The sequence below is a fragment of the Engraulis encrasicolus genome, chromosome 6 (assembly GCF_034702125.1).
Source record: "Engraulis encrasicolus isolate BLACKSEA-1 chromosome 6, IST_EnEncr_1.0, whole genome shotgun sequence".
Taxonomy (NCBI): domain Eukaryota; kingdom Metazoa; phylum Chordata; class Actinopteri; order Clupeiformes; family Engraulidae; genus Engraulis; species Engraulis encrasicolus.
The window spans coordinates 32020608-32034321 of record NC_085862.1 but is presented as its reverse complement, the minus strand read 5'-3'; the positions used below and the strand labels follow the sequence as shown (position 1 = coordinate 32034321).

Genomic DNA, 13714 nt, shown 5'->3' with positions numbered 1-13714 from the left:
GTATTAGTACTTAGTGCATATTCATGAACTGGGAATGGGCAGCACAATTGCAATGGGCAGCATAGTTTCAATGCCTACTCCGGCCACAATCCTATACTCTGCCTACAATCAAGAGCAAGGCATAGCCCATGATAAGTATGACTTTAAGAATAGGACAATGAAATTATACTGTCAATTTCATTCAGTCAAACTCAGTCTTTCTTGTAGACGCTCAATGAAGCTCATTACATATATATTTTTAAATGTAACTTTTTTATATACAGCTCCAGGCCTTTTTATTAGAATACCATGAAAAAGTTGATTTATTTCCATAATTCCATCAATAATGTTAAACTGTCATGGATTGTAGATTCATGGCCCAGTTTTTTAACTATTCCAATCATTATTTTTTTTTCTTTTTATATACGTTGACCTTCCAGCTCAAAAAACCCATGAATTGGGGAATTCGCATTATTAGAATATTGTTATAAAATCACTTTTTTCTTCATCAAAATTTGGGTCACATTAAATCAGTTGAAATTTGATACTTTCTACATAACATGCAATGGTCAATACTTGGTTAGGACATTCTCTGTCTTCATAATGGCCATGATGCGTTTAACATTGAAGTCAATGGCAAAAACAGTGCATGGGAGTTATGGAAGCCCAGATATCCTTGATGTTTTGCTGTCAGCTGTTCTTGTTTGTTGACCTGGTGCCCCACACTTCCCTCTTCAATATACCCGAAGATTTCCATGCCACGTTTTGGTGTTAACTCACCAGTTTAATTCTAACTCAACAGAAATAAAACCCCATTCATTTTCAATGGGGTTTCATTTCTGGTTATTTAGAATTAAACTGGTGAGTTAGCGCTAAAACGTGGCATGGAAATCTGCAGGGTATATTGAAGAGTGAAGTGTGGGGTACCAGGTCAACAAACAAGAACAGCTGACAGCAAAGCATCAAGGATATCTGGGCTTCCATAACTCCCATGCACTGTTTTTGCCATTGACTTCAATGTTAAACGCATCATGGCCATTATGAAGACAGAGAATGTCCTAACCAAGTATTGACCATTGCATGTTATGTAGAAAGTACCAAATTTCAACTGATTTAATGTGACCCGAATTTTGATGAAGAAAAAAGTGATTTTATAACAATATTCTAATAATGCGAATTCCCCAATTCATGGGTTTTTTGAGCTGGAAGGCCAACGTATATAAAAAGAAAAAAAATAATGATTGGAATAGTTAAAAAACTGGGCCATGAATCTACAATCCATGACAGTTTAACATTATTGATGGAATTATGGAAATAAATCAACATTTTCATGGTATTCTAATAAAAAGGCCTGGAGCTGTATATATGTAGGCTATTTTATTGTTTTTCCAGGGAAAGGGGAGGTGGGGAACAACACACATTTAGAACAGAACTGTGTACATACAAGGAGCTTTTCACATACATATTCATACAATCGGATACATTCATATTACATACAGTAGTCATATTGAGAAGGTTGAGCTGTTAGGCCCCTCTGCTGGAGCAAAGAAACACCATTTCAACCATCGCTCTAAGAAGCCAACAGACCAACAGAATTGTTCATTAAGTATTTGTCCACTTTCAGCCAGTCTTGAGGAACACATCCCAGATATAAAGTCTTAAAGTCCAGTGGCAAATCCTCTCTGAAAATGTCTTGTATTGAATTATTTATTTCTGAGCAAAAACCTTAATTTTTTTTTAGCAATCCCAAAAAACATGGTGGTGATTTGCACTTTGTTGATCACATTGTCTCCAGCAGGTGGTGTCACAGAATTTAGATTTCTGGGATGGGGTAATAAAATATCTAATAAAGTTCTTCCAGTTAAATTCCCGCCAGGTCATTGAACTGGAGCATTTCCATTGATACTGCTATATCCTTTTCCACTCTTCATCTGATATTTCACTCCCTGTTTCCCTTTCCCATTTTGCGTTAATATATGCTGTGGAGTGGGTGTTGTTCTTTGATAAGCAGTTACATGTGTGAAGCCTATAAATTAATATGAAATGATCTAAAATTGTAGAAGCGCTTGGCCTAGGCAAATAAGCTAGAATGTCTGGATAATTGGAACTTCACAGATGGTTTATAAGCATGACCTCCAGGTAGGTAGTAAGAACTGGTGAGGTGGCAGGTAAGGGTCTCTGCACACAGACCCTGACAGTACAGGGGCCCCCTGATGCAGTCACGTGAGGGCAACATGCCGGTACACTGGGAGTTTCGAAAATGTTTTACGGTCAAAAGAAAAAGGAAGAGATAAGATAACGATGGGCTCACGTGCAACACTGAATTTTCACTGGAGCATTTCCTTCTACCCGAATGAAGGATTTTATGTGGCGGTTGTAGATTACAAAATACTGATTTCATATTTCTGATATCATGTTGTTTTCAGTATTTTCGTCAAAGCCAAAAGTTTACATACTCTTCATTAGATTTGGTCTAAAGTCAAGCCGTTAACCAGATATCCCTCTACAAGCTTTTATGAATTTGGTACTGTAGGAATTTTTTTTTTTTTTTTTTGGTACTGTAGGAATTTTGACTCTTTTCTCCAGAACTGGTATGGGTGGGCCATGCGTCGTGTAAGCTGCCCAACACACACATGCCATTTAACCTCTGCCCATGAAAGCGCAGGTGGACTGCGATCATGGATTTGTGATGGGCAATTCAAAACACTCACTTCGTTGTCCTCAAGCCATTTTTAACCAGTTTGGTGGTAAACTTTTGGTGAATGTCAATTTAGAAGACCCGTTTAACTTCTTGGTAGATGTTTTGAGATGTTTCTTCAATATTTTCCCACACTTCTTTCTTCATGATGCCATCTAGTTTATGATGTACACCAGTTCCTCCTGCAGCAAAGCAACCCTAACATGATACTACCATGTTTTAAGATAAGCATGGCTTGCAAATGTCCTAATTGTTCTTCAAAAACTGATGGTGATGAAATGGTTAAAAACCTTAGATTGTTTCATCAAACCACAGCACATGTCTCAAAAATTAAGGAACTTCATGTGTATTTGGGAACTGTAATGTCTTTTTATGTTTCTTTTGGCCATATCACCATATGTGTTTTCAGGAAAAAGGGGGACGTAAGATCTTGTACCTCTCCCAGAGAAATCTCTGCCTCTCCTGAGCCATAAATAGTGACTCTGCCTCTCTGGAACTCTGTGTTGCAGCAATACCAGTAAGTATGTCCCTAAAGCACCCATTTCCACAGAAAACACGAGTGAACAAGGACAACACATTAGGGTTGAATAAGAGGAGCATCTGCCTCATTGACTTCATTTACTATTTTCCTCACTGTATATGTTGTATCAAAAATAAATTGCACGTGTTATTATTACGTCCAGTTATTCTGTTTATATGAGGGTCAATTTGCATTGTAACAGGAGAATACTGTAATGCTGGATTATAAGATAATGTAGTGAACTTGAGCCAATAAAAATGGTGTATTTCCCCTCGGCTTGTTGAAGTTGCTTGGAATAACTACTCGAACACCATGCTGGCTGATGCAACAATTGCTGTAACTCAGCACTCTTCTGCCAAAAGACAGTATGTGGTGATGCCATCGTTGTTTCTTTTAGTTTTCGCAAAGTTTGATGATTCAGTGTATTATTGACAGAAAACCAGGCGCCTGGATAGAGAGAGAGAAGGTTCATGACCTAATCAACGGTGGTAATAAATTCATTTAAACTAGCCCCAGCATTTGAAAAAACATCACATCCTCTTTTGAAATAATGCTCCAAATAGACTGTAGGCATTCTATTCAATTATGTTTGCTGATGGTTGTACGGAGTTGATTCAGTTGTGTGACCATATTGGGAACGTGCAGACAGGGGAGTGGAAGAGAGGGAGACCTAAAAATAGTTTTAACCTGGGCACGATGACCTCCGTCCGTGTGATACCAAGGCCATAACCCAGTTACGAGTAACAGTGAACCTTAAAATAAACTCATACCCACCCACCCAGTAGTCATCCTCCAGTCCCAAATTAAATAGAGAAAAAAAAGTTGTTATCCGTTTGCTCAGCTTGGATCTCCAAATTTGCCGCATCACAATCTAGTAATTGGTCGATAGCATCTATTTTTAGCAAAAATGACCTTGGGGGGTTGGCAAGGGAATGTCAGTCAAACATTGTCAGCCCCCCATACATAGCAGGAGATGAGTGAATGAATGAATGAATGAATGAATGAATGAATGAATGAATTCATTCATTCATTCATTCATTCATTTATGAAAGAAAGAAAGAATGAAAGAATGAATGATGTTTATTTTTCTTTCAGCGCACGTCATGACTACTGAAGTGTTTTTGTCCAATTCAGGTTAACTGCAGGACTGCTAAATTGATCAAAAACAAAACAACCAATTGCTGTGGGCTTATAGTATTTCTTTTATTTTGTATGCTTCCCTGCACAATAAATAAAGGCGTTGAGTGTCAGTATTAGATAACTCCAAATCACTAAACTGTCTCCTCTTCTGTCTCCAGAAAATGATCTTGTCCTGAAGAGTGGCACTCACTACTGTGTGCCATAGACAAGTCACAAGTCACTCTTCATTTTCTACATTTGCTATACACACTATATTGCAACTAATGGCTGACCATCTTTGTGTGTATGTGTGTTGTGCCCCACATTTTCGAGAGAGAGAGAGAGAGAGAGAGAGAGAGAGAGAGAGAGAGAGAGAGAGAGAGAGAGAGAGAGAGAACGGGAACGAGAGAGAGAGAGCAGGAACGAGAGAGAGAATGGGAACGAGAGAGAGAATGGGAACGAGAGAGAGAGAGAGAGAGAGAGAGAGAGAGAGATTGTGCAAACTTCAGGTAAATGATTGGTTAAGCTTGTCTGTATTTATTGGGCCTAACCTACTTAGGCTCTGGTGGGCGGAGTTCATCAGTCTTTGACCTCACATCAGCAGTCACATGACCAAAATACAACCTACACACACCACTGCAGCCAGGGAGATGAGAGGCGCGTTAACTTCAAAAAAAAAAAAAAAAAAACAGTTCCAAAGAATCACACAAAGTCAGGACAGAATAAGCCCCAATTACATGCATGGATCATTACACTCCCAAGCAGATTGCTGATTTAATACTTGCTGGTGCGTGTATGTGTGTGTGTGCGTCAGGGCTTGACATTAACTTTTCCACTTACCGGCCACTGTGGCTAGTGGAGTCACTAGCCATCCAGCTATTCTACTAGCCACAAATTTGTTTTTTCATGACGCTGTACATCTAACCTCAGAAGATGAGGTGCTCAAAGCAAGAAGATGAACGTATGGGTTTCTACATGGAAATAAAACAAACAAATAGAAACTGACTAACTGAGCCTTTTCTTGAACTTAAATGCAAACAATCGATACACAAGGGGCAAAGTGTATACGCTATTCTGATATGTCATATCATAGAATAAGCTACCTGCCAAATTGGCTAGTGACACTGAGATTTCCACCAGCCACAGCCAAGTTTTACCAGCATTTGGCCGGTTTGCTAGTGCCAGTACCAAGCCCTGGTGTGTGTGTGTGTGTGTGTGTGTGTAAATAAAAACCAGCCTTCCTGGATCAAGCGAATCGGCACACAGCTTTGGGAGTGTGGGTTGATCATTAACTCGCCCGCTGGATTTATTGTGTATACAGTGCGGCTCTCCTGACACATTTCCCCCTCTCTCAGCTCTCTGGGAGGATCTAGCCTACCTACCTTCAACACTGTATCCTGGCCAGCAACACCAAAGGAGCTTTCATCAACAGAGCCTGAAGCACGCAGCCTGACAGACAGAAAGACAGACAGAATCTGAATCAAGAAACTTGACAGACAGACAGACAGACAGACAGACAGACAGACAGACAGACAGACAGACAGTCCCTGAAGCAAGCAGACTGACAGACAGACTTTGAAGCAAGCAGCCTGACAGACAGACAGACAGACAGACCCTGAACCAAGAAGCCTGCCAGGACAGAGCCTGGACCAGCCCAACATACTGACCACAGCACACCACAGCCAAGACCAGCACAGCACAGCATGCTCGCCCAGCCAAACTCCCAGTCCTGGTAGGTAAGGGGTTTAACAAGCCAGACAGCTTAAAGTCACATTTAAGGTATTGGGAGTGGATTATATAAACAGACTGCTCATAAACACAGACTGAGAAACTCTGTTTACCGGTATATCCGGATTGTTCCTGCCTGGCGGGAAATATAAAACGGCTTCTTCCTTGTAGTGATAAAGCGTAGAGGAAACTCATTCATTCTTACTGGAATTCATTGTTCCACAGTGGAAAGCACTTCATTTTTTAACTTTTATCATAATCTTTGAAGTGATGCAATGACCTGTTGTGAAATGTTTGTATGGTTTTGGTGTACGCTACCCGTGTTTCTGAAAAGTGTTGCTTTGAAATGGATGTTGGTCCTGAATGGCTGCCCTCTTGACTTTATGTACTGACAAATTCAAAGTTTGTAAGGGTTTTATACAGGCATACAGTCTCATACATACATCTTATATAGCATTGTTGCAGCTTTCATTGAGGACTTTATTTGAGAACACTATGTTGACAACATAATGTCATACCCCCTGTAATTCATTACTTAAGGATCTGTGTAATGTCCTAGTAGTGTAGTGCTATGGCAGTTTTTTTCAATGACTATTACAGCATTCCACTGGCGGAACAGCACACAACGAGGCTACATAAACACCCAGTGATTCAGTGGAGCTTCATGTGGTTGTGGATATATACCTGATGAGTGTACTGTATTAGACTTTTTTGCTTGCGTCTTGCGTCCAACAGGGAGTCCCAGGCACCTGAGGACAGGAGAGGTCAGGGCCAGCCCGGCCCCTCCACCCACAGCACCCGCGAGCAAGGAGGCCACCTGCACGTGAGCCAGACAGAGGTCAGAACACACACACACACTGCTCTCACTCTCTCTCTCTCTCACACACACACGCACACCGTCTCACTTCTCCCTTCAAACTCCATGCATTTCAAAACCCATCCATAGTTCAGCAGCATACAAAGCGGATTCCAAAAAAATTGGGACACTTGGTATTTTGTGAATAAAATCAAAATTCTGGCATTTTCAAAACATTCAATATTTTAATAAGATAGAGCATTGTGTACAGACAACATATATAATTCAGCCCTCATTTTAATGCTCTACATGAGTAAGAAGACCATAACCAATGCACCTATGCACCCCTTTGCCATCATATATGCTGTCTTTCAGACTGACCACTAAATCAAGCTGAAGTATTCATTTCAACTCGTGCAATGATTTCACAGAACTCTACATTACAGAAATAAGCCTTATATGCCTGCAATTTTGATAATTCAGTCTTTCTGTGTAATAGATCAGTAATTAGTCCCCCAAAATCTTCGCTACCGAGTGCCACAGCCTCTCTGTGATGGCATTTTATTTGTGCATTCATGTTGGCAGTTAATATAGTTCCTTTCAAAATATTCCTCCTTGTGTTATTTTTAGAATTATCCAACTATTACAACATTTTTTGGTCCTGTCCCAACTTTTTTGAGATTTGTTGTATGGGTCGAATTTTAAATGACCACATATTTCCCATTACTATTTCACATTATTATGCTTTTGCCTCAATTTAACTGTTCCTATGTTGACCTTGTGCCATTGTGCATCTTATGCATGCATTGAATGTTTTGAAAATGCCAGCATTTTGATTTTATTCACAAAATACCAAGTGTCCCAATTTTTTTGGAATCCGCTTGTAATATGGACAAACCACTACTTCCACTAGTTATTCACTGTTGAGAGTAAAACATGTGCCATGTATGTATAAATGTAAACAGATCATCATTACACGATCCCCTCCATTCTTTTCTCTCCACTGCTAGAGCCCATGTGTATCAGGGGCTACCAGAGAGCAGCACTGCCCTGTGTGTCTGCAAGTGGCCACCTTCCCTGTGGAGACCAACTGTGGACACCTCTTCTGCGGTAAGGAAATAGGCCACCCTGTGATGAGAGCTTTGTTGATGGTCAGAGTGTTTCTCCACCAGGGTCTATTTCTTGCAGAGATGTATAAAGTAGAAGTAGAAGGTCTGTTACATATGTACATATGTAATTACAACACTAGTACTATGACATTATTTATTTGCAACTATGTAACATAAAACTACCTACCCATGCTGTAAATACAGGCAGGGTCGCTGACAGGTTTGGCTGGGCCCAGGACAAAGTCATCTGAATGACATACAATACCACAGTAACATATCCACATCCTTGTGCATCAATTGTTTGCATTAAGATACAAATCGCACCCTCAATTTTGATTTATTTGAACGTGGGATCTATAATAGAACCATCTTCTCACTTAAGCTTGAACATACAGCATAGAACTTGGGGAAAAAAATGGAAAACACAGAAAAAATATACAGTAACTATGACCACAGGTGTGTAAAGCTTGGGTTTCTAGTGACTCGGGAGAACCACTAGCCACAGTGGATGGTGAGTGGAAAGGTTAATGTCAAGGCAAGCCTTGCTGGCTAGAATAATGAATGGTGTAGTGCAGTGGTTCTCAAGCTTTTTTGAGCAAACGCCCCCATGACAAGCACTAACTTAGGCTGAGTGTATGTGTGTGGTGCTATATTTATTCAATTTATGATCTGGTTTGTGGTAGAGTGGTCTTGTGGCTACACTGCATGTGTTGCACAGTAGCAGTAAGTGTCAGCAGAGAGGCGTGTTGTAGCGGATGGGGAAGCTGAGAGCAGGTGGGTAGGCAGGCGGTGCGAGAGTCATGTGACCATGCTCGGTTTAATGTGTCACCGTTACCCCGGAGACCAGCTGAGGTGGCCTCATCTTGCAAAGAGCTCAGGGACCTGTCCCCTTTCACGTACATCACCAGTGACAACATTGAGGAGCGAGAGGAAATAGATGTGTTAACTGTTTCTGTTAGAGAGAGAGAGAGAGAGAGAGAGAGAGAGAGAGAGAGAGAGAGAGAGAGAGAGAGAGAGAGAGAGAGAGAGATGCATAAAGTGATTCCTCCTCTTGTTATGTTTACACAATCAAGTGGGTGTGTGATTGTTCCAAAAGGAAGTGCAGCAATCTAATGGAATTTTACCCAGAACATAAACTCATAACTGCATCATCAGCAATCAGTAAAGTGTGTTGAAGTTGAAGTTCCATATTACAAAATGAGGCTTTACACATTTCTCAGCTGCTTTATCCTTATGACACCTGTGAATCTTGACCTAAGTTCTACTTACAGTTTTTTTTTATGAGGTAATGACTGTAAGGTCAGGTCATTGGCATTGTTTGTCAATACGTAGTAACAAATTATTTATTTATGAAGGCATCATCTGTTGATTTCAGGGCGAGATCAATAGCAATAGGTAGCAATCACAACTCGACCAACGGTCATGGCCACCGTGCCCTGTGAGACACCCTCGATCAGGGTGCGTCCACGCACGCACGCACGCAGCTCACACACACACACACACACACACACAAATTTATAGCCCTCTACCTTTCCTGCAGACTGCAGTTCATCTGTTCGCACTTGTGCACACTTGAAGTAAATACAGCACATTTGACTTGAAACTGTGTCATGTTATAAGATCAGATTACATCATATAAGGTGTGTTACATGGTACACTTTATTTTTGTCCCGTGGCCCTCCCACAAAATTCAGTTTTGGCCCACCATGGGAAACATATTGGGCTCCCCTGGCATAGTATAACGTAACTGTGACAGCATTTTAAAACACATAAATGCATACACATAAAATAAAAGCACTAAAAGGGACCATCCACATTGTCTGCATAGGAATTCTAAGAGTTCACACGTGAGATAAAAATTGAGCAAATAACAGAGAGAGAGAGAGAGAGAGAGAGAGAGAGAGAAAGAGAAAGAGAGAGAGAGAGAGAGAGAGAGAGAGAGAGAGAGAGAGAGAGAGAGAGAGAGAGAGAGAGAGAGAGAGAAAGAGAAAGAGAGAATGCGAGAACGAGAATGAGAGAGAAAGCAGTGGGTGACTGTTTGCACGTTGTCATGTGCGGTATCGGTCATTTCCCAGACACCTGCCGCCTCAAGTCTCGTGCCTCTGTCTGACATTGACCGAGAGTAGAGTGAGAAGTGGGTCATGGAATCGGGATCAGTAAAGTGAATCATTAGAAAAGCCTCGCGATCAACATTGCTCTTTACCCCCAAATACAGAGCAGTGCTACTGTACTAACACAGCCTGCCTGGCGGCCGGGACATTGTAGAGTGTGGTGGGCTTGGCAGCTAGGAAAAAACTTTCCAGTCATACCAGAGACAATTGAAAAAGAGTGGAATGTAATGCCTTTGGTCACAAAGGAAGGGAATACGGTCTAAACCAGGGGTGTCAAACTCAAATTGACAGAGGGCCAAACTCTATATTTATCCTAAAAAGCGGACTAAACTTTTGCATACACACACTTAATACTCATATTTTAATTTCACAAACAGATTTCCATTATAGTTCAAATATATATTGTCACATATGAGTGTTAGCTGTTTCACTGTTCCATGTTCCAAATCTTTATGATGCCATATTAATGGTGTACCGATATGTGGGCCAACTGTAATCCACATTTGAAATGATCTAGCGGGCCAAATAAAATAACTCTGCAGACTAGATTTGGCCCCAGGCCAGAGTTTGACACCCCTGCTCTAAACTCTATAGAAGAACGGTACAAAAATGAAAATGAGGTTGTGTTGCCCATATTTCCCTCCACTTGTGAGCCACTATACTATACTATACCCCACACAAAACAATCCCAGTAATGAAGTGTTCTTCCTTGTGTTTTATGGTATAATTAACTTGTGCATCTCAACCTGGCCTCTCCACAGCCCCCTGCCTGATCTCCTACTGGAAGCACGGATCCTGGTTAGAGGCCATCAGCTGCCCTCTCTGTCGACAGAAGGTAGGAGGCTTGAAGAAGACTTCTTTTCTGCTTCTCTTATGCTACTGTGATACTGTTTTTGGGATCCACACCCATCCACTCACTCCCTTTTTCATTATGTCAAGAAAGCTGAGCTTGAAAAGCACTACCGGTACTATTGCAAAGAAAAAATGAAAAATCGGAACCCTAACACTATGGCAGAAACAGGGCCGGATTAATGCCAAGTCTAGACATGGCTAAAGCCTAGGGGCACTCACCTACCAGGAGCTCCCCAGTTGGCCAAAGTGGGGACCAATAATTAGAAAACTGACAAAATGCAACATTGAAAATATTTTAAATCCCCATCGTGGAATTATGAATGTAAATGTACAATGTAGGAATGTAATTTTCTTGTTAAAAAATGTTCCTTCTGTGGTGGCCTTCTAGGGGCCCAAGCCCTAGACATGTACACTTTTTGCTCAAACTGGGGCCTACAATGGAGCCAAACTACTGCCAATTGTCCTCTTAACCAGTGTAATTCAGTGTAACTTTTTAATCAAAACTGTGATATTCAGCTGTGCTCCTGTTTGCTTGTCTCCATCCCAGGTGAGTGTGCTATGCCACCTGTTCAGTGAGAGCCACTCAGACCGCCAGCAGCGCGAGGTCCTGGGTCACATCACGGACTACAACAAGCGCTACTCTGGAGCCCCACGCAGGGTGAGTGACTGCTGTACCCTACCATACACTACACTGTGCTATGCAATGCAATGATCACACAGGGTTGGTTAAAGCAACACTAAGAGATTTTTAAAACCATTTTTCCATGAAAATCATTGAGAGGGAGCCCCCCGTAGGATTAGAGAGTGCTAGGCTATTAACTAACGACACAGTCAGTTTTTACAGCCTTATTATAAATTGTTTCCAAACTCATAACAGAGTGAATGGCACTATTCTTGAATTCGATTTGCATCCATGCATGGGCCTTTATGGCATTATTTAAGTCTGTAAAACCAAGTTTCTCCAATCTGTAGTTTGAATGAGACAGGGAAAAAAGCAAGTCTTCAAACCCATAAGACGACAGAAGAGGAAAGACAACACAACACACACCACCAATGTCCGCCTTTGAAGAGTTTCTCACGCCCTGTGAAAGTCTCTAGTTTCAGACCTCTCTATAGACAGCCTGGCAAAGGAATCAATTTAATACCACTCACTAGGGTCATTTGTGAAGCTCTTACACAATAATTATGCAGTAGGAAGGAGGTGATATCCTTGTTACTCAATGCTGGTATTGTTCCAAAAAATGGAAAATAGGTGTCCTCTGGCTGACACACGTAACATTAACCTTGTGTTTTAATCTGGGTCTTTTTTCTCAGGTTGCAGACTACCTGTACGACACGCCCTTGTTCCTGCACCTGCTGCTTCGTGGCTTGGGTAACATCGGGGGCTTGGTGTGGCTATTCCTGCTTCGAGTGGCCGTGTGCTGCTTTGGGGCCGCTGTGTCCTTAGCCTCGCCTCTAGAGGGCGCCGCTGGGCCATTCTGTGGAGCGCTGGGCCTCATCGATGACCTGGTTGTGGTCTTCCTCCTCCTCATCTGTGTTATCAACATCAACCAGCAGATGGCGCCAGATGCTAACACCAGGAACCGAACAGAAGCACACGGTGTGCTGACTAACAGCTTATAGTCACAGAAAAGACTGTTAAAATGTTTTTGTTTTTAAATTTTGAATACAGCCCAATGAACTAGCGTTCAAGTGGCTGTGTATTGTAGTACTGCACAATGTGCATAACTGGCTCGGCAGGCTTGATCTATGCCAGTATTGCGAGTGTTTACCTGCAGGCCCGCTGACAGCTTTCGCTGGGCCCAGGACAAAGTAATCTTAAAGGGCCCCCTACACAAAACATACAATGTAATGGGGACCCAATTCTGGACCCCCATCACCCTGGGCCCGGGACAAGATATCGCTTTGCCCCCCCTGTCGGTGGGCCTGTTTACGTGTTGTGTGTATGGACTGTTGTTTCGCATTACGCCATCGCTGAGCGCAATACCTCCTGGTGAGTGCATAGCCTCAAATAATTGCACTACCAACGGAGAGAATAAACTTGAAGAGCTGAAGGAAGGAGAGTGTCTGGAAGGAAGAACCAACATTATAAGTATTAGGCCCGCTGTACTCCCAACAAGAGTTGCCTTTGTTGTTTACAGACACTTCACTTGGTATTCAGTTTCAACAATCAGACAAGCTGGCGGTAATTGCTTCATCTGTTTCCAACACATCCCATAAAGATAGCTCCATTTTATGATTCAGTTAACTGTGATCTGTACACCTTGCATGCAGACGTGCCATGAGATTTTAAAAAAATCTCATTTAATGTCATTCCAAGACATTTATCTACTTGTAAAATCCTAATGTGACCAAGTGAAATGTTATTATTACGATTAATGGTATTGAATTGTGATATTGTAAATAAGATAATATTGACCACGTATCTATGTAAATATGTACAGTTGAAATAAAATGGGTATTTATTCTTAATTCATGCCTCTAATCATTCTGCAGTCTTTCGTAATGACCACAGACGATTCCTCTTTAGAATTCAAGAGTAGATTTAATTCAAAAGATTGTACAAAAACATATTATTTAACAACAATGGTCGACCAATACAAATACAGTGTTTCACTACAAATAATTAGTGCAAATTATCTATTACAGTTGACACATTAAAGTTAATCAAGTACCCTGTGGAGCTGCATGTTAGAGTTAGAACTGTGCCGAACATCTTTGTAAATCACAATGGTTTGGCAAGAAGTGGCACGTTTTATATTAGGCGCAACAGACTTATAAGATAATCTTCAATCACATCAA

General features: G+C 41.3%; 1 protein-coding gene across 1 annotated transcript; it reads left to right on the top strand.

Annotated features, from left to right (window-relative positions):
• The first annotated feature begins 5691 nt into the window (after positions 1–5691).
• si:dkey-183n20.15 (RING-HC_RNF170 domain-containing protein) lies at positions 5692–13365 on the top strand. The gene is made up of 6 exons (XM_063201292.1): positions 5692–6048; positions 6780–6882; positions 7851–7950; positions 10822–10895; positions 11460–11570; positions 12227–13365. Exons 1-6 carry the CDS (start codon positions 6020–6022, stop codon positions 12533–12535), a joined length of 726 nt encoding a protein of 241 aa, XP_063057362.1. The 5' UTR covers positions 5692–6019; the 3' UTR covers positions 12536–13365.
• The last annotated feature ends 349 nt before the right edge of the window (positions 13366–13714 follow it).